At 41.1% G+C, this 24,957-nt stretch overlaps 1 protein-coding gene across 1 annotated transcript; it reads left to right on the top strand.

Annotated features, from left to right (window-relative positions):
• The first annotated feature begins 7,742 nt into the window (after window positions 1-7,742).
• p2ry1 (purinergic receptor P2Y1) lies at window positions 7,743-10,970 on the top strand. The gene is made up of 2 exons (XM_064302551.1): window positions 7,743-8,071; window positions 8,325-10,970. The coding sequence occupies exons 1-2, from the start codon at window positions 8,069-8,071 to the stop codon at window positions 9,411-9,413; spliced, it is 1,092 nt and encodes a 363-aa protein (XP_064158621.1). The 5' UTR covers window positions 7,743-8,068; the 3' UTR covers window positions 9,414-10,970.
• The last annotated feature ends 13,987 nt before the right edge of the window (window positions 10,971-24,957 follow it).

Below are 24,957 nucleotides of genomic sequence, written 5' to 3' on the forward strand. Positions count from 1 at the left end.
TGTCTTGATCTGTGGGAAAGAACATTTGGTTCTAATTTATCCAGGGCGTGGGTGTCGAGACACATCGAGAAAATAAAGAAGAAAGAAAATATTCGTAAAAAAAAAACCCTAGCGCACATCTGTGACAGTCCTCCAAACACACAACCACAATGTTATGTCACATAACAAGTGTAACGAGCACAGCTTTTCTTCCTTTGATCTTCCCCACAGTCTGGCCTCAAGCATAAAGACAAACCAGCTTGTGCACAAAATATGAGATTCCTGTTCTCCCAATATGAGTTTGGCCCTTCACCTTTAACCTTTGACCTTTACCCTGTGTCTTTAAAGAGTGTGGTGTGGCTCAGGGATTTTACAGCCAAATCTTCATTGTGTCTTCACGGAGTTCAAGGCCAAGGAGGTGACCGGTGACTGCATGAGGCTATCTGTACCTCTGTGCCTTGTTCAGTCGAAGTGTGCTATTGCATCTGACACTTGCACATGGGATACAGATCTGTGTGAATTACAGGAAAACAAGGCATACATCAGCAAATGGGGTGCATGACAACAGAGCTGATTCCTTCCCGTATAATTAACTGACAGGAACAAACACAGTACGGCATATTTTTATTTTTATTTATTTTTTTGTGAAGGGCTCAGGTTTGATAGTTGAGTTTTCAAAGCATCTTTCATGGAATGAGCTATTTCGATACATGTATTCATGTGTGTGCATATATTTCATACATATGTACAAGCTTAATTTCTAATTTGGCCACTTTGTGCTTCATGCCTTGTTGAAAAGTTGATGTGCATTTCCTGTGGAACATGTTTCTCCATGTAATGATTTTCCCTATACAGCTCTCTGCTCTCTGTGATTGCTGTAGTGTTTGAGAATCAGCGCTTGCATCTAACTAGGGACGTCTAAAGCCAGCTTCCTTTGAGACGAAGACACCCTGTGTCACCCTGCCTTGGATATTAAAAAGGTCTGACTCAAAAGATGAATGAACAAGATAATTGAAGTTTCGGACTGGGGCTATCATAGTCATTTTCAGCAAATATTGCACAAACCTTTTTTGTCTCCGAATGATTTATTTCTGTTTATAAATGTAACATACACTGCTGGCTGCACTGGACCCCAGTACAAGCTTTTGAAGGATACATGCTTAGTTAATTATGTTACCCTGTGTAGCTTACATTATTTGCTCAATTGATTTCCTCCAGGCATAAATCTGTCAAGGCAACACAAATGACCCTCCCTGGATTCAAATTTACACCTATTTAAAGAAGATTACGGTGTCTTGCCCACTAAACAAATAGGATCTGAGCTACTTTGTTTGTTTCTGGGAAAATTAACTGCAAGTAGGATTGGAAAAGGGTGAAACTATCATCACTTTCAGACCATGAAGACATGATAATTCCTCCCCTCTGAACCGGCGAGCCTGTGGGGATCAGTTAACAGTTTATTTGGATTTTATTACCCTGCGTTCATAGTCAGCATGAACTTTGCCCTGTATGAAAGGACTCTGGGTAATTAATGGGCTCCTTTAGTAGTGGAATGTTAAATGGAGCGTGTCCCGTGGGAAAAAAATTTGATACGCCATTAACATCCGTTGTTTTGGAAGAACGTTTCAGAATAACAAGATTATGGTGTAGGAATGAAAGGACAAACATGTGGGAACTTGTTCCTGCGTTCCTAGGAGGCGATCCAGGTTCTGGGAAGTCTTCATCCTGCAGGGTTTCAGGGGCTCGCCCTGATTGCTGAACCCCTTACCTTAACCAAACGTCCGCATTTTCTGTTCCGGAAATATATGTGCAGGTGGTGATATGAGAAGGGGCAAAATAGGTGAAATGGCAATGAGAAAGGTACTAAACACATGAGATGAGGGACTTATGAGGGGCAACAGTTGAGGAAGCATAGATGGGTAGATGGGTCTACCCATAGATGGGTCAGGTAAGAGGGGTTAGATGGGGGCGGGGCTAGGGAGTAACTGGGAGGAGTGAGAGGGGGTTAAATGAACTAGGAGAAGGTGCGCTAGTTTAGATAGACCAGCAGGGCTAGACAGGACAGATATGGGGCGTATTAAGCCAGTTATGGTGGGGGGGTTGGATAAGAGCGGTGAGAGCAGACAGTGCTGATTTATGGCAGCATCTCAAGGTGGCCCAGCGCTGCAGCGGTGATCAGTCCTTAACCTTAACCGCAGTCACTTTCCACAGAACTCCACTGGAGCTGTGCGGCCCAGCCGTGCTGCTGCCTGGCCCTCCTCCCCCTCTCTCCTTACTCATCTGCTACACCACAGCAGCGAGCAGAACCGCTGTGAGTGCTATATGGGCGCTAGGTGTCGCTATTGCCTGGGGGAGCGGCTGTCAATCAACCCCTGTGAATTATCCAACAAACATTACCAACACTGCCATTTTTTGAGTTTTCTTAATCAAATAAAATGTAATTTAATGTAATTCTAGGCACTAATTGTGGGTGTGTTGATTAAATAATTCAGGGAGGTAAATTCCTGTTGTGTCCTTGAGCAAGAAGCTTCATCTGTATGTCTGCAGTGAATGCGCAGCTGCATAAAAGACAGATCTTCAACTTGATGAACAAATATGAATGGGAAAGACCTGGGGAGGGGGGTTCAGAGATGAAGAAGAGGTGAGAGGAAGGAGAAAGAGGGAAATAGATAAAGATAAGTGGGAAAAGAGAGGAGAGAGAACAGGGGAAAAGAAAAGGGGAATGGCACACTCCAAAAGCAAATCTGTCTTGCTTTGAAGCACCAGGGGAAAGATTGACACTAGGTTGAATGATTTGATTCAGAGATTAGAAAAAATAAAAATCCTGAGGGCATCCACATCGAGCGTCTACCATACTCTGGCTGGGCTGGCCGTAATTAGATCAGCTGTCTGAGAAAAGCCTTTCTGATGGGTAATGAGACTGATGCATTGTGGGTAGTGTTATAGCTTCACTGCAATTGTTTCAACTGTCATTGTTAGGCACCCTGAAAAATACTACAATCATACATGGGACACCATAATAGACCACATTATGAGATTAATGAAAATAGAGACTTGATCCTTGGATTCTGCTCCAGACTAGCGTGTCAGAGGGGCCTGTAGAGTGAAAACTGAACAATCAGAGGACAAACAGACCTTTTCTATAAGATACAACTTCTGAAAAAAATGTACTAATCTAGTGAGCATGATTTTTACTGAAGCTAATCAGGGTATGTGCATTTCTTAATGGTATAAGGGCAGTGCACTAGAGAATCAAGCCTGTAACATGCTGTTTACAAACCAGGATCCTTATCCACTGCTTCACATTTATTAGGGAAACTGGGATCATGGACATTGTATCATGAGTGCTGAAGATGTTATACATGATGAGTAATGATTTTAAGATGTTTGGTTCCAATAGATTTTTTGGTATACTGAATACTGTTGGTTGTAGTATCTCATAACGCCTCCCCCCCCCCTCTCTCTCACACACACACACACACACATACAATGGGCTGTAGCTCAAGGTCAGCGATTGCTCTCTGATTTTTCTCTGACTATACAGTTTACAGAACAACTTGTCAAAACACGAGCAAAATGAAAATGTTTACAATAGAAATGAATACATTACTGAACAAAAATGACATACAAAATCATCATTACCCTCTTAACTTAAAACATCACGTAACGATCATAACACTACCCGAATGTTGACGATTAAGTACTCGGTTCAAATGTTACAGGGTCTCAGGGAAGCCATCTACCGGGCCAGAAATGCCCCAAAATGGACAGATTAGTTGCAAGATTCTCAAAATGTACTGTATGTGTGATATCTCAAATATGCATCAGATATCCTTCCTCCACGCAAAGTTTATTTGTCGAAAATTTAAGTAAAATTAGATCTCAAGGGAATGTTGTGTTGAAATTAACAAGGAATGTTGCAGATTGCTATTGCTGAAAAGTGCTCAAAATTGCCAGAAGTTAGGAGAACTGATTTGGAATTGTAACAGCTTGTTAAGACTTTCACAGAGCTATGAGCTACAAGTGAATTCCTGCTAATCGTCATATATACCATACAACATGCTTGTAATAGAAATTCATGGTGGAATGTTCCCTATGTATTGTTTTATGATATTAAATAAATAACAAGATACAAATTAGCTCAGACAGCCATCCTGTTTGTGACAAATTCAATTAGGCTACTGAATTAAAAACAAACATAAAGAAGTAATGCTTCTCGCATAGATGTAACAGCACTAGTACATTTGTAGCTATACAATCCAGCTATATCTATACCCGCTTATACTGGGCAGGAAACAGAAGCTGAAAATAATGCAAGAATTGGGTAGGCTGGCAGGTCGGCACTGCCTCAAAAACTTCTAACCTTGCAGAGGCATCAAGCCAGTGTTCTAGTACCATCTGAAAGGAGCAAGAGCTTGTAGTGTGACTTCCTGCAAAAGCACGTAGTGTGACTTCCTGCTTGTTGCTCTCCAGCTTGTGTGCTGAGGGGGCTCCTATTACACCCGCCAACCCCTGGCCGTCCCTCCATTAGCCATCCGAACTCCGCTTACTCAAAATAGAATGTTCTTTGAAACGGCAAAAAGTTACCCCCTTACAAATTCTCTGTAATGCGATAATTTCCTTGCAAACCTGGCCTGCTGGCCTCTTCTGCACTTTGGCAGCAGCCTAAAAGAAGACACGGGTGTCCCTGCCAATTGCGTTTCCCTAGGAAGACACCAGGATTGCAGTTTCAAGGAAGCAGTTGTTTTAGCGCCCGCCCCTGCTTCGTACCGCTGCACACAAACATAAACGCATAAGCACACATCTCTAAGCCAATCGGAATGAATGCTCGTTAATATTCTCGTGCACACTATTCACTCCCTCCCCTTCCCCTGCGGATTGAATTCCACTTCTGCAATGTCTTAGCAGATGGCCATCCATGTTTTTCATGTTCAGGGTTTAACGTGTCCTCTCTCTCTTGTGACCGACATATCCCACATACATACATTCTGTCCTTTTGCCTTCATGCATCTGGTATGTCACTGATTCAAATCTTGTACTGTAAAAAATATTATTATAATTATTAATAATTATTGTTATTAATAATAATAATAATAATAATAATATTTGTTTAAAATAGTAAACAAAATATGATCTGCCACATTATTCCATAGAGAAGCACTCAAACAAAATTAAGTGCATTTAAAAATTCTGTTCTCAAGCCCAGAGCATAGTTTCTCCTGTTCCTCATCCCTCACACATAATCCTGTCAGAATGCACCCTTTCCCATGAGTTCATTTGCACAGTAAATGTACTGATCCTGAGTCGGTACCCCTGTTCACTGAATAGGCAGTGTTCACTTCCACCGGTTTCAGCTCATACATGTGCGATTAAAGAATTATATGTGAATTTGACTGCAAAAGGGGATGTCTAAGGTGAGCAGTTGTGCTGACAGTGCCCTCCCTGTGAGTTCATAGTTCATTTGATGTACTCATTGTTGCTGCATCATTGTAACAGGGCTGCTGTGGCCTCCAAGCAACGGACCCTGCTGAGAATTTCAATTAGCTACTCCGTTCTCTCTCTTTCTCACTCTCTCTCTCCCTCCCTTCTCAATCCTTCACCTTACTCATTCTCTTTATTGTTTCCTGTCTGCTGTCCCACATTTGTTTTACCCCCCCCACACACACACACACACACACTCTCTCTCTCCCTTCTGCCAGCTGTCCTGTGTTTGCCTTTTTACGGTTCTGCTCACACAGAGCCAAATACTGAGCCAGTATCCTGAATTGAATCAGCTGATATATATTCCTTCTCAATCTCATTAATCTTAGAGCCAAACTAACCCCTGAAGAACACAACTGTCAAGTTGTTTAACATTTATGTGCAGTAGGCTTTAGCCGTGTGGCAAAGCGGTCAGGTTGACTTTATATGTTAACGCATTATTGGGAATTGAGTTTAGGCTGAACATAGATAAAACTGGCAGTGATCTTAGGAGAAGGACGTATACCTGAAATACTTCCATTTGACATTGTTTAATTATTCATTGATTAACATACACAACTGTCACTGATTGTTATGCTTAGGTTCATAAGTTCATTTTTTTCCACTTGGCACTGCAATATTTTTATCTCGTGCAACAGCTTCCTTTAAGTGACTTCCTGTTGCAAGACCCTGCTGTCCTTTACATACAGAATAGCTGACAATATCAAACTGGTGTTTGCTCCCTATAATAGACTATTCATAGTACAATATGCTATATTGTATAGTGTATTATATAGTATACCGTAATATACTATACAGCTGTACAGTTCAGCCGTTTGCAGGCATATTTGTTCAGCTTAAATAGGTACGGAGAGGCCTTTGTCTTACTGGGGCAAGTTGGAATTAGTTTGTCCAGGATGCATTGTATAAGTCCCCCTAGCCACTCACCATGCAGGTGCCTACAGGTTATTACTTGTTGCCAGTGAAAGATATGGCTCTTCCCTTTTGGCTCTCCTGTACTACAATGTGTAGTTCTATTTAAGAAACCAGTCACTTGCTTGTGGAGGGGCGGAGTGCAGAATGGTACAAGTAGCATGGCAATGAAGTGTGAGTATGACTCAACTGGTGATTCCAAAGGGGGATACAAATGGGTGGGGATTTTGCATTAAACCCATTGAGAATAAACTCATTTTGGATGCATTGTCATGTTTAGAAAGTAACCCGGAACAGAAAAAGCAGTGAATCTCTCCAGTTGGTATGCAGGATAACCTCTACGCTCACTGTGTTCCTGTGGTGGTGCAGGGAGGAACAGCAGTAAGTCTAAGCATAAATCAGTTAGAAGCACAGGACTATGTTTTTCAACACATGATGACCCAAACAGAGAAATAGGGATGAAAATCTGAAAATACTTTTTCATAAATGGTTGGATCCTGCAACTAAATCCCTAGAGATGACTGTGTGTGAAAATCCCAGCAGTTTTTGAAATACTCAGATCGGCCCGTCTGGCACCAACAACCATACCATGTTCAAAGTCACTTCACCTTTCTTCCCGATTCTGATGCTCGGTTTGAACTTCAGCAGTTCGTTTTGACCATGTCTACATGCCTAAATGCATTGAGTTGCTGCCACGTGATTGGCTGATTAGATATTTGCGTTAACGATCAGTTGAACAAGTGTAGCCTACCTAATGAAGTGGTGAGTATATATATATATATATATATATATATATATATATATATATATATATATATGTATAGAGAGAGAGAGAGAGAGCATGCATATGAAAATATCTCTATTGAAAGTCTTCACGACCAAACATTCAGGCTGCTTGTAAAATTATGGGTTATTTCTGTAAAAAGCGATGCACAAGGGCAGTTTTATTTTTGACACTTAGACAGACCACAAAATGTAAGAAGCATTGCCAACCAGTCATCAAAGATAAAAAATGTAAAAAATCTGCCGCCTTTTCAGTGGAAAATGGTATGCAATACACGTTTCTTTTTTTAATTGACTCATTGGGTAAGAGGAAGAATACAACGTGAAGTAACTGCGAAACTGTGAAAACACTGCAGGCAAATTCATGAACGGAGATTATGCTAATAATACTGAAGAACTGTATTGTCTTTCACAATATTGAAAGGGCTGTCTGTATTTAGTCTAACAATGCAGCCCAAACACAGTCCTTCCCGGGAATTCTGTTAATGATGCAAGGAGCGTGTTGATTTGCCAGAAATCTTAAATCCTTTTTTTTTTTTTTGAAATCTACTTAAAATCCGTTGCGATGTCAAGGACTTTATTGCGTCACACGTTTTGTGAGAATGGGTTTGTCAGGAAACCACGCCTGTGCCTGAAGTTTGCCCCTCCCTCTAGCCAGCGAAGTGTGCTGGAGCAGTTTGTAATTCCTCCGCTTAGCAAGTACTTGCAGCTGTCTGGTGCCTGTCTCATACCAACACTGAATAGAGCATGGGCAAAACCGTGAGAACAACCCCGCAGAGCAAACTTTGAAAAGGCGAAGCCCGGGACTGCAAGAGACGCATGCAATCAAATACCCAGCTCGCGATCGCAGGAATTTAAATTAAAAATAAAAAAAAAAACATAGATAAGGAATGTGGGACTCTAAAGCCAGTCAATGGTAAGATTGATCGCAACGTGTTTAACCGCCTAAGAAACCGAATTGGTTGATGTCGTAATGCTTGTTTTGGAGGAATAAATATGGTGATATAGAGCCTAGGCTGGCTTTTTTATGCTTCTTTGAGTGTATGCAAAAAATGAGCGAATAAACTAAGGTATACTCGATAATCTATTGCATTCAAGTGAAAATGTAGTCCAGCAATTTTAAAATATCACAATTCTCATCGTTTCTATATTTCTTCTCTTTTTAACAGTCGACACAGCTGCCCTTTGCAGACACCATGACAACAGACTTAAACTTTACTTCACTTCTGAATATTTCTGAAATACAGAACCACACCAGGGGATGTTCACTTACAAAGACTGGTTTCCAGTTTTATTACCTGCCGACTGTTTACATAATTGTGTTCATTACTGGATTAATAGGAAACAGTCTGGCGATTTGGATGTTCGTGTTTCACATGCGGCCGTGGAGCAGCATCTCCGTGTACATGTTCAACTTGGCGCTCGCCGATTTCTGCTATGTTCTCTCTCTCCCTTTTCTGATTTTTTACTATTTCAACAAAACGGACTGGATATTCGGGGATGTACTGTGCAGGCTGCAGCGCTTTATTTTCCACGTGAACCTATATGGAAGCATACTATTCCTGACTTGTATCAGCGTGCACAGGTACACGGGAGTGGTGCATCCGCTCAAATCTCTGGGCCGGCTAAAGAAAAAGAATGCTATCTACACCAGCGCGCTGGTGTGGATCGCCGTGGTGGTTGGAATCTCTCCGATCCTGTACTATTCCCGAACCGGGTTCAAGAACAATGGAACTACCTGCTATGACACCACTACAGGGGACGAACTGCAAGGGTATTTTATATACAGCATGTGCACCACGGTGTTCGGGTTCTGTATCCCTTTCATTATCATCCTTGGCTGCTATGGATTGATAGTGAAAGCACTGATATGCAATGACATGAGTAACGCACCTCTAAGGAGGAAATCTATTCACCTGGTAATAATAGTATTGGCTGTTTTCGCCGTTTCGTATTTACCTTTCCACGTAATGAAGAATCTAAATATGCGAGCCAGGCTGTACTTTCAGGGTCCGGACATGTGCGACTTTAATAACAGGGTGTACGCCACCTATCAGGTGACCCGGGGACTGGCAAGTCTCAACAGCTGCGTGGACCCCATTCTCTACTTTTTAGCTGGGGATACGTTTAGGCGAAAGCTATCCAGAGCCACTAAAAAGACCCCTAGGAAAGGGGAAGACGTCCTCCGCTCCAAAAGTGAAGAAACTGCGCTCAACAATTTACCGGAATACAGAGAAAATGGGGACAGAAGTCTCTGAATATGGGCATTTCCACCATTCAGTTTTTTTTTTCTCTTAAAAAAAAAACAAAACAAAAAAAACACGATCCTTCTGGCGGCAAAACAAGTTGAGCCGGACGCACTGTCAGGGTCACCCACCGCCGTGACCGTAACCACCATTCAGGACACTGTGGTTGTGTCTTCTGTATTTGAAAAAGAAGCATCTTCGAGACACATATTAGAAAATGCTGAAAACGTACAGCACTTCACAGGCACTCTACCTCCAAATGGAGCTCAGAAAATCAATGAAAAGGGAGACGGGAAACAGGTGATATTGTCTGTATTAATCAACGTTTTGGTGCGCAGACCTTTTTCCAGACATACAAGATGCAATGGTACTTTATTCAAAAATGTTTGAATTACTTAAAAATATGGGTGGGAAAAATGTTTTCTCAAATCTGAGTCTAGCCTAACGTCATGTATGGCCAAGCTAAATTAGTGTGTCAAGAGTGGGTGATGCACACAGATTTGACATTTCTAACTGAGCTGGTGTTGTAATATGCCTAATTCATTTCTTGTGAACACCATCCCCCTTTTCGTATATCCCACGTTACTGTATCAGATAAATTTTCATAAACTAGTTAAACGTGTTTTTCACCCCCCCCCCCCCCATGTGTCAGTTACCTGGAAGTGTTTTGCTGCAGCTAAATCTCAAGGACGTAAAGGTAATAGGTCTAGCATACTTAGGTTTAGCAAAGTTGTGTTTTCTGTTTCTCAGTATATGCAATTATTGTATGAACACAGAAGGGAAAAAGACACAAAATGAATGCTTAATTAGCATCCATTAACCTGTTAAATCATCTTAATGAGCTCTTTGTGTGATCTTGGTAATACAAACAAAGCACTAATTTTATTTGTCTCTCTGCCATAGATTGAACATTAATATGTTCTCATTTGAACGTTTGTCTGTTGATAGGCCTGACAGATATGCACCGTATGCACTGCATATGTCTTTGTTTCATTAAGGCTTTTGGTCGTTACTGGTCGAGTTTTTATTCTTTCTTTTTTTCTTTTTTTTGTTGGTAGATGCATTCCTGAATGGGATATAATTAGTGGTACATTATTAATGTTGACATTTAATTTCATAAACAAGTGCAATACAGTCTATGACTTCATTATATGTATGCCTCCTGCACTGTGTACCTGTCATTTAGCCTACTGTACATGACATATGAAGGGTCTGGGCATATTAATCCCATACAAGTATATCAGTATACATGATTTGTAAAGCTATATGGTGCTTTGGCAAGCATTTTTTTGTTTTTGTTTTAACTTGTCTTAACAATTTTTGAGATTAATATAAATGAACTGTTAAATATTGCATGTAGTCAGTGTTAAGCCATGAGAACTAAGGTAAATTAACATCCCCCACCCCCACCCCCCTTGTTTAAAGTGTTGTCTGCATGTAAGTCACAGTGCATGCCAGGAACAGAAGTGGTACGTGTTTACCACTGATCTATACATCAGCATAGATCATTGCTCTGAGCTTGTACTTTGGCCGAATGTGACTAAGTGAATAAAGTTTTATGAAAACACATGTTGATATTCGGTTGTGCTGAATAATGTTCATATGAAGGTAACAGTATTTGTTGAAACTGTTGAAAGGAAAGAAGAAAAGTATTTGAATGTGGAGAAAAGAGATTTCTTGATGTCTAGCCCCATTCACAGGGTGTTTGTCTCTGTCAAGAAACAGGTTTCTGGTATTCGATCTGAAAGGACATGGTGGTCTGTGATTATATTTCATGAGAATGAGTTAGGCTCATCATGCGGAATCCATTATGAAATTATTATGCTATCATAAAATATTTGTCATATTGGTGATTGTATAGGATTGAACTATATCTGTTCTGAAATCTTCTGCCTCCATTCATTGTAAATAATTTAAATTCCCCATGAAGTGCTATATTTCTATTCATTCCAGTGTATTTGAAAGTAATCATCCTTCACAATGGCGATGGTATCACATTGTGCTGTATGGAAATTCGCTGTTGACTAAGGCACATCTCTTTTTGCATTTTTCTCTTCATAATGGAATGAAGCACAGGGAGATGAAGGGAAATAAAGGAGGAGACTTTTTTTTTTTTTTTCAGCTGCGTTCCCAAGAAGCGCTTTGTGCATTGAACAAAGAGAGGGGGGTTATTGATGCAGGCAGCGTTGGGATTCTGGAAACGGCCGTCGCCAGGTCCGGAGATCTGGCTGGCATTGGCTCTCAGGAAACTGACTGCTTTCTCTTTCTGACTGCTTTCACTTTTTTTGTTGTTGTTGTTATAAATAGAAGCTTTTTAAAAAATGTCCTTCTTTGAAGGGGTGGCTTTGCGGTTGGCCTGCTGAGTGACACCTTTTTGACACCTTGGGGTTTTGCGCCCTAACAGGTGGCTGTTTATGTTTCTGCTGTTGATAGAGGTGGTGGCGTCATGCGGATTTTGGTGCCGAGTGAGAGAAAATTCAGATTTAATTATTATTTTTAAAGCTGTCTCCCGAAGTTGAGCGTGAGCACGCGTGTGTGCGCCTATCTGCGATTTGTGTTAACGTGTGCATTTGTTGCGTGCAGGGCCACGGCGTGTGACGTGCTGTGCAAGGCAGCATGTGTGAGATTGCGTGTGTATGTGCGTGGCAGTGTTTCGACTGTGTGTGTGTGTGTGTGACCGTGCGTGGAAGCGCATTCGTCCGTGTTTGTAAAGATCCGCTTGGCCAGAAGCGCAGCGCTCGCTTTGACAGTGGATGTGCTGAGGCTTGAAGGGGACAAAGAGCTGGCGGGAGCTTTTACCGCTGCCTCCGTTAAACCTCCGTGGTGACGGGGAGAGGGAAGCGGAGGCCACATTGCTCTTCACCCGGAGAAAAAAAAAAAGAAAGGATACGGCCACGTCCCTCTGCGGAGGAACGGCTGTGACCCGGAGGGGTCGAGACAATTACCGTCCCGACACGCACAGATAAAATACGAGCCTCTGTCCCTTCTGATTTACGGGAGGTGGCAAGGCCACGCAAAGTCCCCATGGAAACCAGCGGCGGTCATTAACAGCGAGTGGCGATTGCAGTCTCGGTCTCATTATCAGAGGTCTGCGTGAGCTCCGTGTATCCACCGCTTATGTAAAATTACCCGTCTAAACTTTACCATGGAAAGTAACAGTCAAATTTCATGCGCATGCAAACTGGGTGTGAATGTACTCTGTGTGACGTTATATGCGGCTGTGTCCCTCTTGTGGTTTAATAGTTTTGTCCCTGGAAAGTCCCAGTTTTCTCCAGAAATCAATTTATTGTGGATTATGTATTATAAGTGGTATTTAAAATGTGCATGGGGCATTGCATTTTGTAAATTGAATGTATGTACATTCAATATCTATTTGTTTGCTCCCAGTCCCATATGTTACAGGCTAAGAATTGGTGTGAACCACGCTGATATTGGAAATTTGTGTAGGAACATCACTTAACCTGCATTCAACTAGGTTACTGTTAGCCATAAACACGGCCACACGTGTGTTGGAGTGAGCTCCCCTTCAGCATTTAAAAACAATTTGAATAACCACAATCCAAGAAATAGTAACCAGATAACAGAAAAATGACTTTGTGCCCTCTTTGTCACAGTATGACTGGTAGTGTTAAGCTTTATTGAGGGGTGTTATGGAAGGTAGTCACTTCTTAATCGTGCTGGTACTTAAAATCGTAGTCCCTACGACGTAGTAATGCTAATTCCTAACCAGGAATTGCTTCTGGAATACAGGTTTAGCAATGTGTGATTCCACATCTGCCATTTCTAAGCAGATATACACAAAAGTTAGCTGTGTTTAAAGGGTCAGAAATTACTGTTGATTGTTCACTTCATGTGGAATTCTGCATTACATTTATTATTTACAATTAATTCAGTCTCGACTGAAGTTCACGTCACTCTCTCAATGTCATATTTTTTCCAGTCCTGCACCATTACCTGGCAGATCAATATAATGTGATTTGCTGTTAACAAAACAAATGGCTTTTTGATTTTATAGGGATTAAAATCATCAGTAAATAACAGAATGGAGGAGCTGGAAGAGAAGCTCCTATCAATCTTGTCAATGAATGCATAGACGGCCGTGAAGCAGGAATGGGGCCTGAAACATTCTCTGCGGTAACTAGATTTTTGACATTTCAAACTTTCACTTGAAAACTTCCTGAGCTACTGTTGAATAGAATTAATCATTACAACAGCATTAGTGACAGGATTTCTTTATCTGAACAAGGCAGCATAACAGGCTCGTAGTTTCCTCAGTGATGAATGGTCTTCGTGACCGTCCATACACATACAAGGGCAGTTGATTGGCTATGATCAAGTCACGTGCTTTCCCCTTAACTGGCAAAGAATTTGGCTTTCCAACTGTGAATGAGCTATGGGTCTGATATTTATTGAAAGTGCACTCTGTGGCAATGCTGATTGCACAGCTATGTTGAAGATCCAATTTCCCGATTGAAACATGTCATCATGTTTGTATACTCACTTACCTGTCCGGGCTCTCAACGTTGTTTGATTTCTGTCCTCGATTATTTAGTTTTTATTACCGTGCTTCATAAACCAACAAACTTTAAGGTCAACATGCATTAGCGATTGTTTTATCTGTGGAGTCTGGAGCTTGCCAAGCTTGATCCGAGGGGCATCTTGCCAAAGTGAACGGTAACAAAGTCCTGCCCCAGGCATGGAGCGTGTTCCCAAGAACTTAAATGCTGCTGTACAGGAAGTGAAAAAGGGTACCAGACTGCTAACAAACTGTCATTTATTATTTTGGTGCCCTTTTTGAGCTCTCAGTAGAGCCACATTAAAGTGACCAGGTTCATTCTTTCTTGTTCCTCAGAATGGAGACCTCTTCTCCATATCTTATTGGTGTTAAAGCTTGGAAATCTGCCTCTCTCTTCCCATGCATGGTTTTCTGACCAAGGTAAATAGTATTTAAGGGCAGTGCCACCGTTTATTGCCATGTGAAAATATACTGCTTATATTGAAAGTAATAATACTCTACCCTTCCTCCCTCTCTTAATCCTTCATCAGGTCCATCAGGTGACCACATTAAACACAATGCCCATTATCTGCTCAAACACAAGTAGTGAGAGGACAAGATTTCCAATGAGTTAAGGATAAAGATCAAATGAAGCACTTGGGCCCACAGACAGCTAGGAGAATGTTTCATGTCAACAGTGTGGCTGGCATACTTGTCAAATAAATGATCTTGTACACAGAAGGCTGCAGGGTCTGGGTACTTGTACGCTGATACTGCACTTTTGTATCTTTAGTTAGACTTTGCAGTAGCCTCAGTTTCTGTTGCCGTCCACTTTCCTGCAGCAAATATAGCAGGGCATTGATATGGTAAAATTGTCAACATTTAACCTTGGATCTTCCAGGCTGCTCACCCACGTGATGGGCCCCACGGTCTGGTGCTGAAGCCGACCGTGCCAGTGCCGGCTGTGGCCATCATCTGTGCGGGGCGATGTGCAATTAGCTCTGGCATCACTCAGGGAAAGGAGGGTTTCTGTTGGCCTGGATGACGGCGCTTCATTGTGAACCCCTGCTGGCCAATCAGGTGCCCACAAGTCTGTCCATTATGCTGCGCGGGACGTGTCTTCGTCAGAAGAGAGTGCAGACAGGCACTTCATTTCTGTGCAAGCCCAAATGGCGAACTCTTGTGTGATTAGCAAAGGATGCTTTGGAGAGAATGTGCTTGTCTGCACTCTTCCCCAAACAGTAGAGGAGCTTGCAGCAATGGGTGCTTGAGTGTGTAATCTTGTGTTTCTGCATGGCAGACCAAAACAATACAAAGGAAATTCATCAGAAATTGGGGGGGGGGGGGGTGTTAGGTTGAAATGCGGAAGCTTAGGTGACATGCCCTTTAAAGAAATTTCATAAGAACTTCTGTGGAATCTCAGGACTGGTGGAAGCCTGTTTTCCATTCTACATTTAAACCGTAAGACCTCAAGAATCATTCCAGGTGATACTGTACAAAATATAGTATAATTATGTCTTGTATAGTTCAGTGGTGAATTTATCAGTTAATTTATGGGAAAATTGTCTATAAATTGCCTGCACCCATGTCAGATAAGCATTGCTGTGTTGTCAAAGTAATCTCTCTTTGACACTTAAGAGAACATATGCAGTTCTTTACTTTATGTAAAAGATGACAATGACTGCTTTAAAACATTGCCAGTTCAATCTGGCGAAGGGAATCTGGAAATAGAATTTGGAAAACAGATTGAGGAGTGCGGTTAGATGCGGTGTGGCTCTGCATGATTGATCACACTGTGGTGGTTTGTGTGATAAGAGTTATGAGATAAAGCCCAAGTTGGAAATGAGCAGTATTTTGTAGGGGGAGCTGTGAGCCAAGATAACGCACCGCATCACCTCCGGGATTCAAACAGCTCGTATTTACTGACCCATAGCTCTACCTCTCTGTCTTCTAGTGCTTTTTATACAGACGCCATCAAAGGCAACACTGTGGGACTGAAGATGGAAATTGTTGCTCAAATAAAGATAACAGCCCCGCTGTTGCTCATGGTTGAAAAAGCATTGTGCAGTTCTAATTAATGCATTTTTAAAATATGAATAACAATCAACATATCAGATTGAAAAGCGTGTACTCGCAAAACCCAAAACTGTTGTTTATTGACACAGAGCTGGAACTGTAGTAGTTTTCTATATGTCCTGCAGTGTAGTGTGTGTAGAGAGTGTGCGCATGCATGCTCTCCAGTAACTACAAGCTGACAGGTTAGCTATGTTTTCTCACTTTGTCCTAACCGCCTGTGTCTTTCGGTCTGTGTCACTAACCCTTACACTTTATCTGCAGGCACCTGAAGCCTATTAATAATTCACCAGCACCCAAGAGTCTCTTAGTTCCATACGGAAGACAGCATTCCACATGATGGAACTGAGATAAATTTTCTGTCTCACGTTTAATGAGAATGTGCAGTGTCTCCCTCTCACACTCTCACCCCTCAATCTCACTCATCCACCTACCCACACGCGCACACACACACACACACACTGTTGCTCTTTGGTCCACATTTGGGCCTGTGCACATTCCGTTACAACAGTAAAAAAAGAACAACAATTGTTCTCTCCTGTCTTTTTTCCTTCCCTCCATCCCAGAGTTTGTCTTTAAGCAGTCACATTCTCTCACCAAGAGGGTGAGAGAATGTGTCTAGTGTCAAGTGTCCTGATTATTTGCAGGAAATTTGGCCCTGCAACACTATAGTCCTATATATTCTTCATTACTGAATGTCCTACCACTCTATCACACTCACAGACACAAGCGCCACTGCCAAGAGATAAAATCCGTCACACTTCCATTAGCTGAATGAGCCCGGGGATGAATTCTGCCAATGGATTTGCTATGTGCATATATGTGTGTATATATATATATATATATATATATATTATAGTACTGTGCAAAAGTCTTAGGCACTGTAGATTTTTAAATATAATATATAGTATATATTTGGTCTTAGATGTTTATTTTTTGTTTACTGCATTAATGTGTCAGTAGAAAAGAGCAAATTTGAGATTTCCAAACATGAATTTTCCAAAAAAAGAAATTTTACAGATACAGTTTTGCATTTTGTTAAAGTAATGTTTTAAGTAATAGACTACTTTTCAGATAAAAACTTGATCAAGGGTCTCTGGAATTACCTGGAGAGCCAGAAGCAAGCGAAACAGCCAAAATCTGCAGAAGAACTGTGGCAAGTTCTCCAAAATGCTTGGAACAACCTACCAGCCGATTTTCTTAGGTACACTGTCCGGCAGTTTTATAAGAGAATTGATGTAGTTTTAAAGACGAAGGGTGGTCACACCAAACATTGATGTTATTTCGTTTTTTAACTATTTACTGCTCTTTATATTATTTTTTCATTATTTTTGAAAGCATCTTAGCTGTACAGCATTTTTTTTACAGGTGCCTAAGACTTTTGCACAGTACTGTATGTATGTATGTATATATACATATATATGCACATGCACTGTGAGATTAACAGAACTGGGGATAAGTATGAGATCCATTTCAAACGCTCAATGTTGTGAAGTGTTTATTCTTTCCTACTGTTGCCTTCTGTCCTTGCTTTTGCCTATCCTCTCTCTCTTTCTCTTCCCCCCTCCCCCCTTCACCACCCTCCCCTTGTTTAGTTTCTATTAACCGCTCTTGCTGGGCTGCCTAATATTATTAATCCTCTGTGTCTGGAGGCTCGATTCTGGGCGGCATTCAGTTCGCCGGTGATTAACGAGCCGATCACTTTATGTTTGGTATAACACGTCGCCTTTCGCTGTCCGGAGGACATCCGTGGAGGGCTTCTGTCTCCCGTATGCCAGGCCAGGCATACACGCTTCACATTTTAATGACCTATTCATGTGTGTAATTAATGTTGCGTAAGCCGACGACGGCGATGAGGAGATCGTTCGTCGAGAAGCGAGTGGACACTCCGGCATCCTTGCTGCAGAGAAAACTTGCTAACATGACCTCCCGCCTTCTGCCCAGAGAGAAGAGTCGAAATGTGTCAAGAATAAAATTATATCATGCAGCAAGGCTTGTTTATAATTGGCTGCACTCAACACCTGTGGGTGTGCATGAGGCAACAGCATTTGTGCAGATGTTAGAGTAGAGTGAATAAAATATGCATAAAATTTCATGCTATGCACATAATAAAGAGGTTACAGGGGATTTTGAAGCCTGCGCCCCGCCTTTCATCTCTTGCCAAGGAGATCAGACAGATTTTCTTCGAAATTTGGATGAATGACACCCTCAATACTTGTCCAGTCTGTTCTGACCATTTTACTAATTGGCAAGCTAATGGGGTGTGTAGTTCTGGTGTGTTATTCATCACAGAAAACTGCCTTGATGAGGTTTTATTCCCCGAACACAATGCCAAACTGCATCTGAAACCGAAGCTCTCAAGGTCATTCCCAAACAGCTACGTACCATTCAAACTGCCAGCCAATACCAAAAAAAAAAAAAAAAGTCTAACCTTGAAAATGTTTGGCCAGCTTCCTGGCTTTACAGTCTTAAATCTGAAAATTTGAAGCAGGCCGTTTGCACCTTGTGTCCGTGACTGCCGTTTGTGGAGCGGAGGATGCTGGGAATGAAGAACAGATGGGAATCTGGCATATGGAGCACAAAGAAAATAACTCAGGTTTTCTGTAGTTCTGTAGCTATGGCATCTGTACAGTGTCAGAATGGAGGGATAAAAAATGTATAGTTGGGAGGAATAGTGATCTTGGAGACACAACAGAACTGAGCCATCAAGGGCGGGGAACGATTGGGTATCAAACGCAGATACTGTGTCATTCTTTTGGCCTGTTTGTGTAAGTATGGTAGCACTGCTTGACTTCACTTACATAAACATGCACAGTTCCTATATTTTACATTGGCATTATTTACCGAAGAATAGCTTGATGGAGATGTAAGAGACAAAACAGGAGAGGGAGAAAGGGAGAGCAAGGAGGAAGTGAGAGAGAAAAAGACGTGAGATGGCTATAGCGGAGCAAGCGTATTGCATAAAGGTCAGCATCACATCCCTTGTGTAGAAGGCAAGGAACTGTAGTTCTGTCTAGAAAGATTTGTTCGCCATGTAGGAATTAAATCTGACTCCAGTTTGTTTTTGCCCTTACGTGGAGGAGACCAAAAGACTGCAAGCGCAAAATGAACCATCCCATTGTAAAGGGCTATTCGTAGAAAAAAATGGTCTTCAAATAACTAGGCGCTCTAGTAATTTGATACAAGCCACAAATTGAATCTTATAATTCCGTATTTAGGAGGGGATTCTGAACACAGCCTATCCTCATTCCAACACAGCTCTCATGTCATGGTCACATTTTTCTGTTTCTTCGTAGTTCTTGATGTTAGTAACAAGAAATATATTTGTGCCTTGAAGGGATTTCCACCAATCTATGGCTTGTGGTTACCTCAGAAAATAAAGTGTGTTATTTATTACTTGCTTTTATCTTCTAGTTAACTTCCTTGTGATTAAGAAAGTTCTCTGTGAAATGTATAGGATAGAATGATGTTTGAGAGAAGTTTGAATCAAATTGGATAAATGTGACATTGGTGACCATCGTGACTGGTGCACCAACTGGAGTACTGCCATGGCAACAGTGTCATGGTTCAAGGAATGAGCAATTACAATGGTCACTCTTAACCTGAACAATACCTCCTAAATGGGAATCGGGTAAGGAAGCTGGGAAATGTAGTCTCAAACGTACCCAAAATCCTAACAGTAAAGTGGCAAAGGAGCCATCTCCTGTTTGTTATCTCACACAAAATAAGAATGACAAAAGCATGAGGTGCCTATTACATTACATTTAGCATTTAGCAAATGCTTTTACCAAGCAATACAGATCATACAGATCGATATTTTACTGAGAATTCGGGTTTAGTACATTGCTTAAGTGCCCAACTAAGTAACCACAGCTTGGAGGGAACTCAACCTTTTAGTTACAAGCCCAGTTCACTAAATATCATACTATGCTGCTCATAAATGGTAGAGCTCCATCAAGAGGAAAGCATCTGAGAAATGTAAATAGGCCACCAAAATCTCTTTTTTTCTCATAGTAGCAGCAGCAGCACTGATTACATTTACCCAGATGCCCCAGGGAGATCCTTGGAATGGGTTTCAGATCTGATTTCCTGGCGCAATCAGCAGGAGTACTTGTAGGTACTGGAGTGAAGATTAAGTAAAATATGCTTAATTTCTGAATCCAGCCGTTTTAACAGCTAACCCCCTATTCTCCTGACCCATGCATACTCAATTAATGATCAGGAGAGGATCCAAGGAGTACTGATTTCTTCCCTTTTATATATTATTATTGGTTCAGGCCAATCTACAATACGACACAGCTTTTTAAGGTTAAAGGGAAATTTACCCTCTCCTACTGAGAACTATGGCGATATTAAATATGAAAGATTTTTAGGGAATGACAGTTTCGGCTAACATGGAAATGTTTGTGAGCTATTATATGGAAAGACTACATCAGGAAGTAATTAAACCAAGTTACAAAGCCAGTAGTGACACTAGGTTTCCGAGTTTCCTAGGTTTATAAGTATGATAAATGTCAGCATGGGGTTGTTGACACATGCACACACACATACACGCCCACACCCACGCGCACACATTCATACCTCAAATGACCCCCCCCCCCTCTCAGTTCCTGCTGCCTGAGTCTTATCTCTAGGCCACACTGGCCTAGCCTTTTGACGTTTTCTAGGACCCAGAACAAGCTAAATGGTGAGATAGAGCTCCAGCAGTACAATGGGTTGCTTCCTGGTTCATGGTCACAATACAGATCGATTCAACCACATTTAGTTGGTTCTATACTTTTACAGCTGGTCTCTGGGGTGGTCCCATACACAGATAGCTGGTTCAACAGTTTGATACTGTGAGTGGACAGTGGTTGGTAGGGGGTTAGTTCAGCATAAAATAAGACCAGCAGGGTCAAGCTGGTCCACATGGGCTGGCTTCTGCACATAGCTTGTCTCATGGTCTCATGGGTCCCCTGTGGTGTATCCAGTGGAGATAGCGGTGGAAGTTTATACTGGTGGCCTGAATTCCCAGCTAATATTAGCCTGCCTGCTGAAGTGTGGGGGTCCAGGCATACCTGCTTTCCTAATGCAGTGTAACATAACAGGGTGGCATGTAGCCTCTACTTTGCCAGGTTCTGACAGGGGCTGTTTTTGTGAACCTTTTTGTCACATCTTTAAAGGAGTTACAACACAAGAGCATCACAGACGAACGTAGGTGGCAAGAATACGAGAGAGAGGAAGGGATTATAAAATAGGCGCATTTAAAAATGCAATTAAACTTTTTTTTTTTTTTTTAATAATCAAACTGTGTAAGCTGAATAAACAGCACCCCACCAAACATTAAAATGGAAGGACTAGCTTTATATCAATGCAATATGTAGCATAAATTTCAAGAAAATTGGAAAACCAAACTGTCAAAATCTCAAATCAAGACTGTCTGGGGCATCAAGACTGAAGGATATAAAGCCAGCCAATTATTACAATTTACTGTCATCTGAAAATCATTGCAATTAATGATTTTGTGATTTACAATAAATGATTATTGATTAGCTGTTCAATGCTGTGAATATTAATACAAATTGACGCTGGTTGTTAATGAATATCACATTTTTATTTGTTCAATTGCTTTTTGAGATGTACTCATTATTGTCACTTGTTCTTTGGTAATGGTAATGCAGACCAAAAGTTATTTTTCAGTGAACTGAAGCAGTGCACTGAGGTTCATAAAGTTATTTGATGAAGGCGGGGAATTTTGAATCACAGAAAGCCGATAGAGAAACCGTAGAAGGACATTAATTTTACTAAGGTCATTCCATGTAAAGATTAACAGTCAATATTCCCTTTTAGCCAAATCCTCTGTGATATTATCAACAAAATAAATTGTAAATGACAAATAAAGGCAATAAATCATTGCCTGTGAATTATACTGAAGTCTTCTGCCCAAATTAATTGGCTGAAGATTGAATTGAAAAAATGAAGGTTAACGGAACATAAAATCCTCAGACAACATGACTCTACTCCCAGCATTTCAACACAGCCTCACGATAACGTGAGGCAATAAACATATAACATAACAATATAGGCAATCAAAGGGCTTTTTAGCATCTAATGAAACTACCGCTTGGATCTTCCTCAGTGTGTGCAGTGGCTATGATACGCAGAACGTGACAAATGTTTTAAGTGGCTAACTGGTCCCTCCTGGAGCCAGTTTAGTGTTAGTTAATTGAGATTGCAAATCACCTTTTTATGTTTTGCAGATGTTTTACAGATACCTTTGTATCTATATCCATGTAAAAATTTAAGCTTGAGGGCTTAAAGCTGGAGCTTTTCAAGGATCTGCTAAAGATCAATGTAATAGCAGCAGTATTCTGAAGTCTCTGGAAAGCATGAGTTTCTAGAGAATGATGTATGGCATTCTGCATTATCAGATCTATCAAGTCCCACAGCACTAATAAAAGATTGGATAGAATCCCGTCTAGCCCTAGAGATTTACCTTTCGGCCTACGAGGAGGCTGTGGAATCAAATTGCTTTATTTGATTTGCTGAAAGAGATGAAAAATTCAGGGAATTTGGGAACACATTCATTTCTTCTGTTGCCAAAGTTTTTTCATACTAGTAGGGAAGGGTCAGAACATGGAATCTGAAAGGAGAGGCTTTCTTCTCTCCTCTCGCTCTCCTCTATGTCTTTGGCTAGTAGCTGTCCTTAATCTTTTCCCTTCAAAAGCCTTGTGGGCAACTGGACAAATAATTTGTGGAACAGATAAGGTAGGATAGTTACATCTGTTTGCAGATGGTATCTAGGTAAATATGATTTCATAAAGCTGTGTGAGCATGTTACCATATGTTACAAGAGGAATACAATTCTATAAATGAAAAATGTTGTTGATAAACAAATAAATAGGCATAATAATAATTTGAATCCATAAATGCATGCCTCTGGCAGCCATTAAGTGCGCATGGTTGTAGTGAGTTAGCTGCTATGATTCTATATGTTTTTATTAGCTTTTTTGTACCTTTTAACAATAGTTCTGTAACTATTGTCCAGGGGTCTTTGAAGGTGTTCCTGTGTGCCCTCCACAAACTTGGAAAAATAATTTTGATTTAATATTTGCATATCGAATAGGCTACAATTAAATGCCTGGTCAGTTACAGTAATGGCCTTTGTTAAAGGAAACAGCAGTAAGGAGAATCAGGCTCATGAGGTTAAGTCCATTGCTATAACATCTACTCCACCCTGCTCCTATACTGGCCATGCACTTGAAGAGTTAGCCCTTGCTCAATTCTCTGCTTTACTTTTCTCTGCACAACTGGATATTGTGTTCACTTATTTGTATTGTATGACAGTTGTATTTGTCTGTTTGTATTCTTGTGTTATTGTTGTAACAATTTTTATGCTGCTTTCTTGGCCAGGTCACTCTTGAAAAAGAGATTTTAATCTCAATGAGACTTTTACCTGGTTAAATAAAGGATATATATACAGTATCTCCATGCTCAGAGGGCATGCAGGGGAGACCAGAGACATTACTTTCTCTGAAAAGTTCAAATTCAAGAAAACTCGGATGATAAATTTTTGTTATGACAGGTCAAGTCATCCGAGCAACACAGTGTCCATACATGTTTTGGGGTGTGATGTGTTGATCTGTGATTCATGACTGGCTCCAAAGCGATGTTCGCTTTAGAGGTTTACAGTCACAAGCCAGAGTCTGTTCAGCTGTTCTCAAGAGGAAAAGGTTGATAAATATACCCGAAAGACTTTAGATGAGGTGAAACATTGGCTGTCTTCATTATAAACAGTCGTGCTTACCGTGTTATTTTCAAGGTCACTTGAAACATAACAACCAATGCTAGATCTTTATATAAAATGTAGCGCATTATACTCCTAAACTCCAATTTTAGCACGCTGTGTTTGTATGGCACGGTTGCATGACAGGAGCAAGCTACTTCCTTGTTGAAGGTGATACACACTGCCCACCCTTTCATGTATCACGTGTTTTGTAAGTGTCCCAATATAGTTTTTTTTTTTCTCCCGTAGAATTACGGATGAGATCAGCTCTGTGCCGTCCAGGGCTTCGAGAAGGAGCATTCTTTAGCTGTAACCCTTCACCGAATGGGCTGTGAGCAGAAACACTCCTTTGTGTGACAGGCAGAAATGAATGGTTACATCCATTGCGGATTCCACACAGACTCCACATGGGGCTCAGACACAAATGAGTGCACTCTTTGAGATCACACGTGCTCAACTGTGCTAGTGGACCGCCTGCATTGTGTGGACCTGCATTTCTGATGAATTCTGGGCCAGTGGCTATGTGCTGCTATGGGTGATGGGCATGGAAAACTTTGCCATGAAAGTGGCTGTGTCATGACTAGTAACTTCAACACAAGGTCATATATACAGCTTTGGAAAACTTAAGGAAAAATTCTTACTCAAGTCACTGAAATCATTAACTTTTAAGACTATTACATAAATCAATCAACTGTTCTTTCTGAGACACAAATGTTCGAAGTTCACAATCTCTTACTGACACAAACACCTACACACATGCACACACTAGATGTCTTTTGCACCTGTCAAAGTTTGGAATCAGAAATGATACATTTTTAGTTACCCGTAATGCTAACCTTACACAGGTAGCACTACAGCTCAAGGTACAGCAGTGATTTTGTCTGGTAGTCAGTGCCTCCTTTGACCACACAGAGGCCACAGAGTAGCGCAGGGTTAGAACCAATTGGAGAAAAGCACTGATAGCAGTTGGAAATTTGTGACTACCTGGTGCTTTGTTGGGAAAAAAGTGGTCACTTTCCACTCCTGTTTCCCACCCTGGTCCTGGGGACACTGTACACTCCCTTTCCTTCAAACAAAGCTTTTGCTTGATTAAGTTTGTACTGTTTGACTAAATACTTATCAGGATCTTGCATCACTTAACAAGTGTCAGCTGTTTGGCCTTTCTTCCAGTCATGAGTTGCTGGAAACGTGTTTCACCTAACACAACAGATCTTTCCCTCAGA

Source organism: Anguilla rostrata, chromosome 12 (genome assembly GCF_018555375.3).
Source record: "Anguilla rostrata isolate EN2019 chromosome 12, ASM1855537v3, whole genome shotgun sequence".
NCBI lineage: Eukaryota > Metazoa > Chordata > Actinopteri > Anguilliformes > Anguillidae > Anguilla > Anguilla rostrata.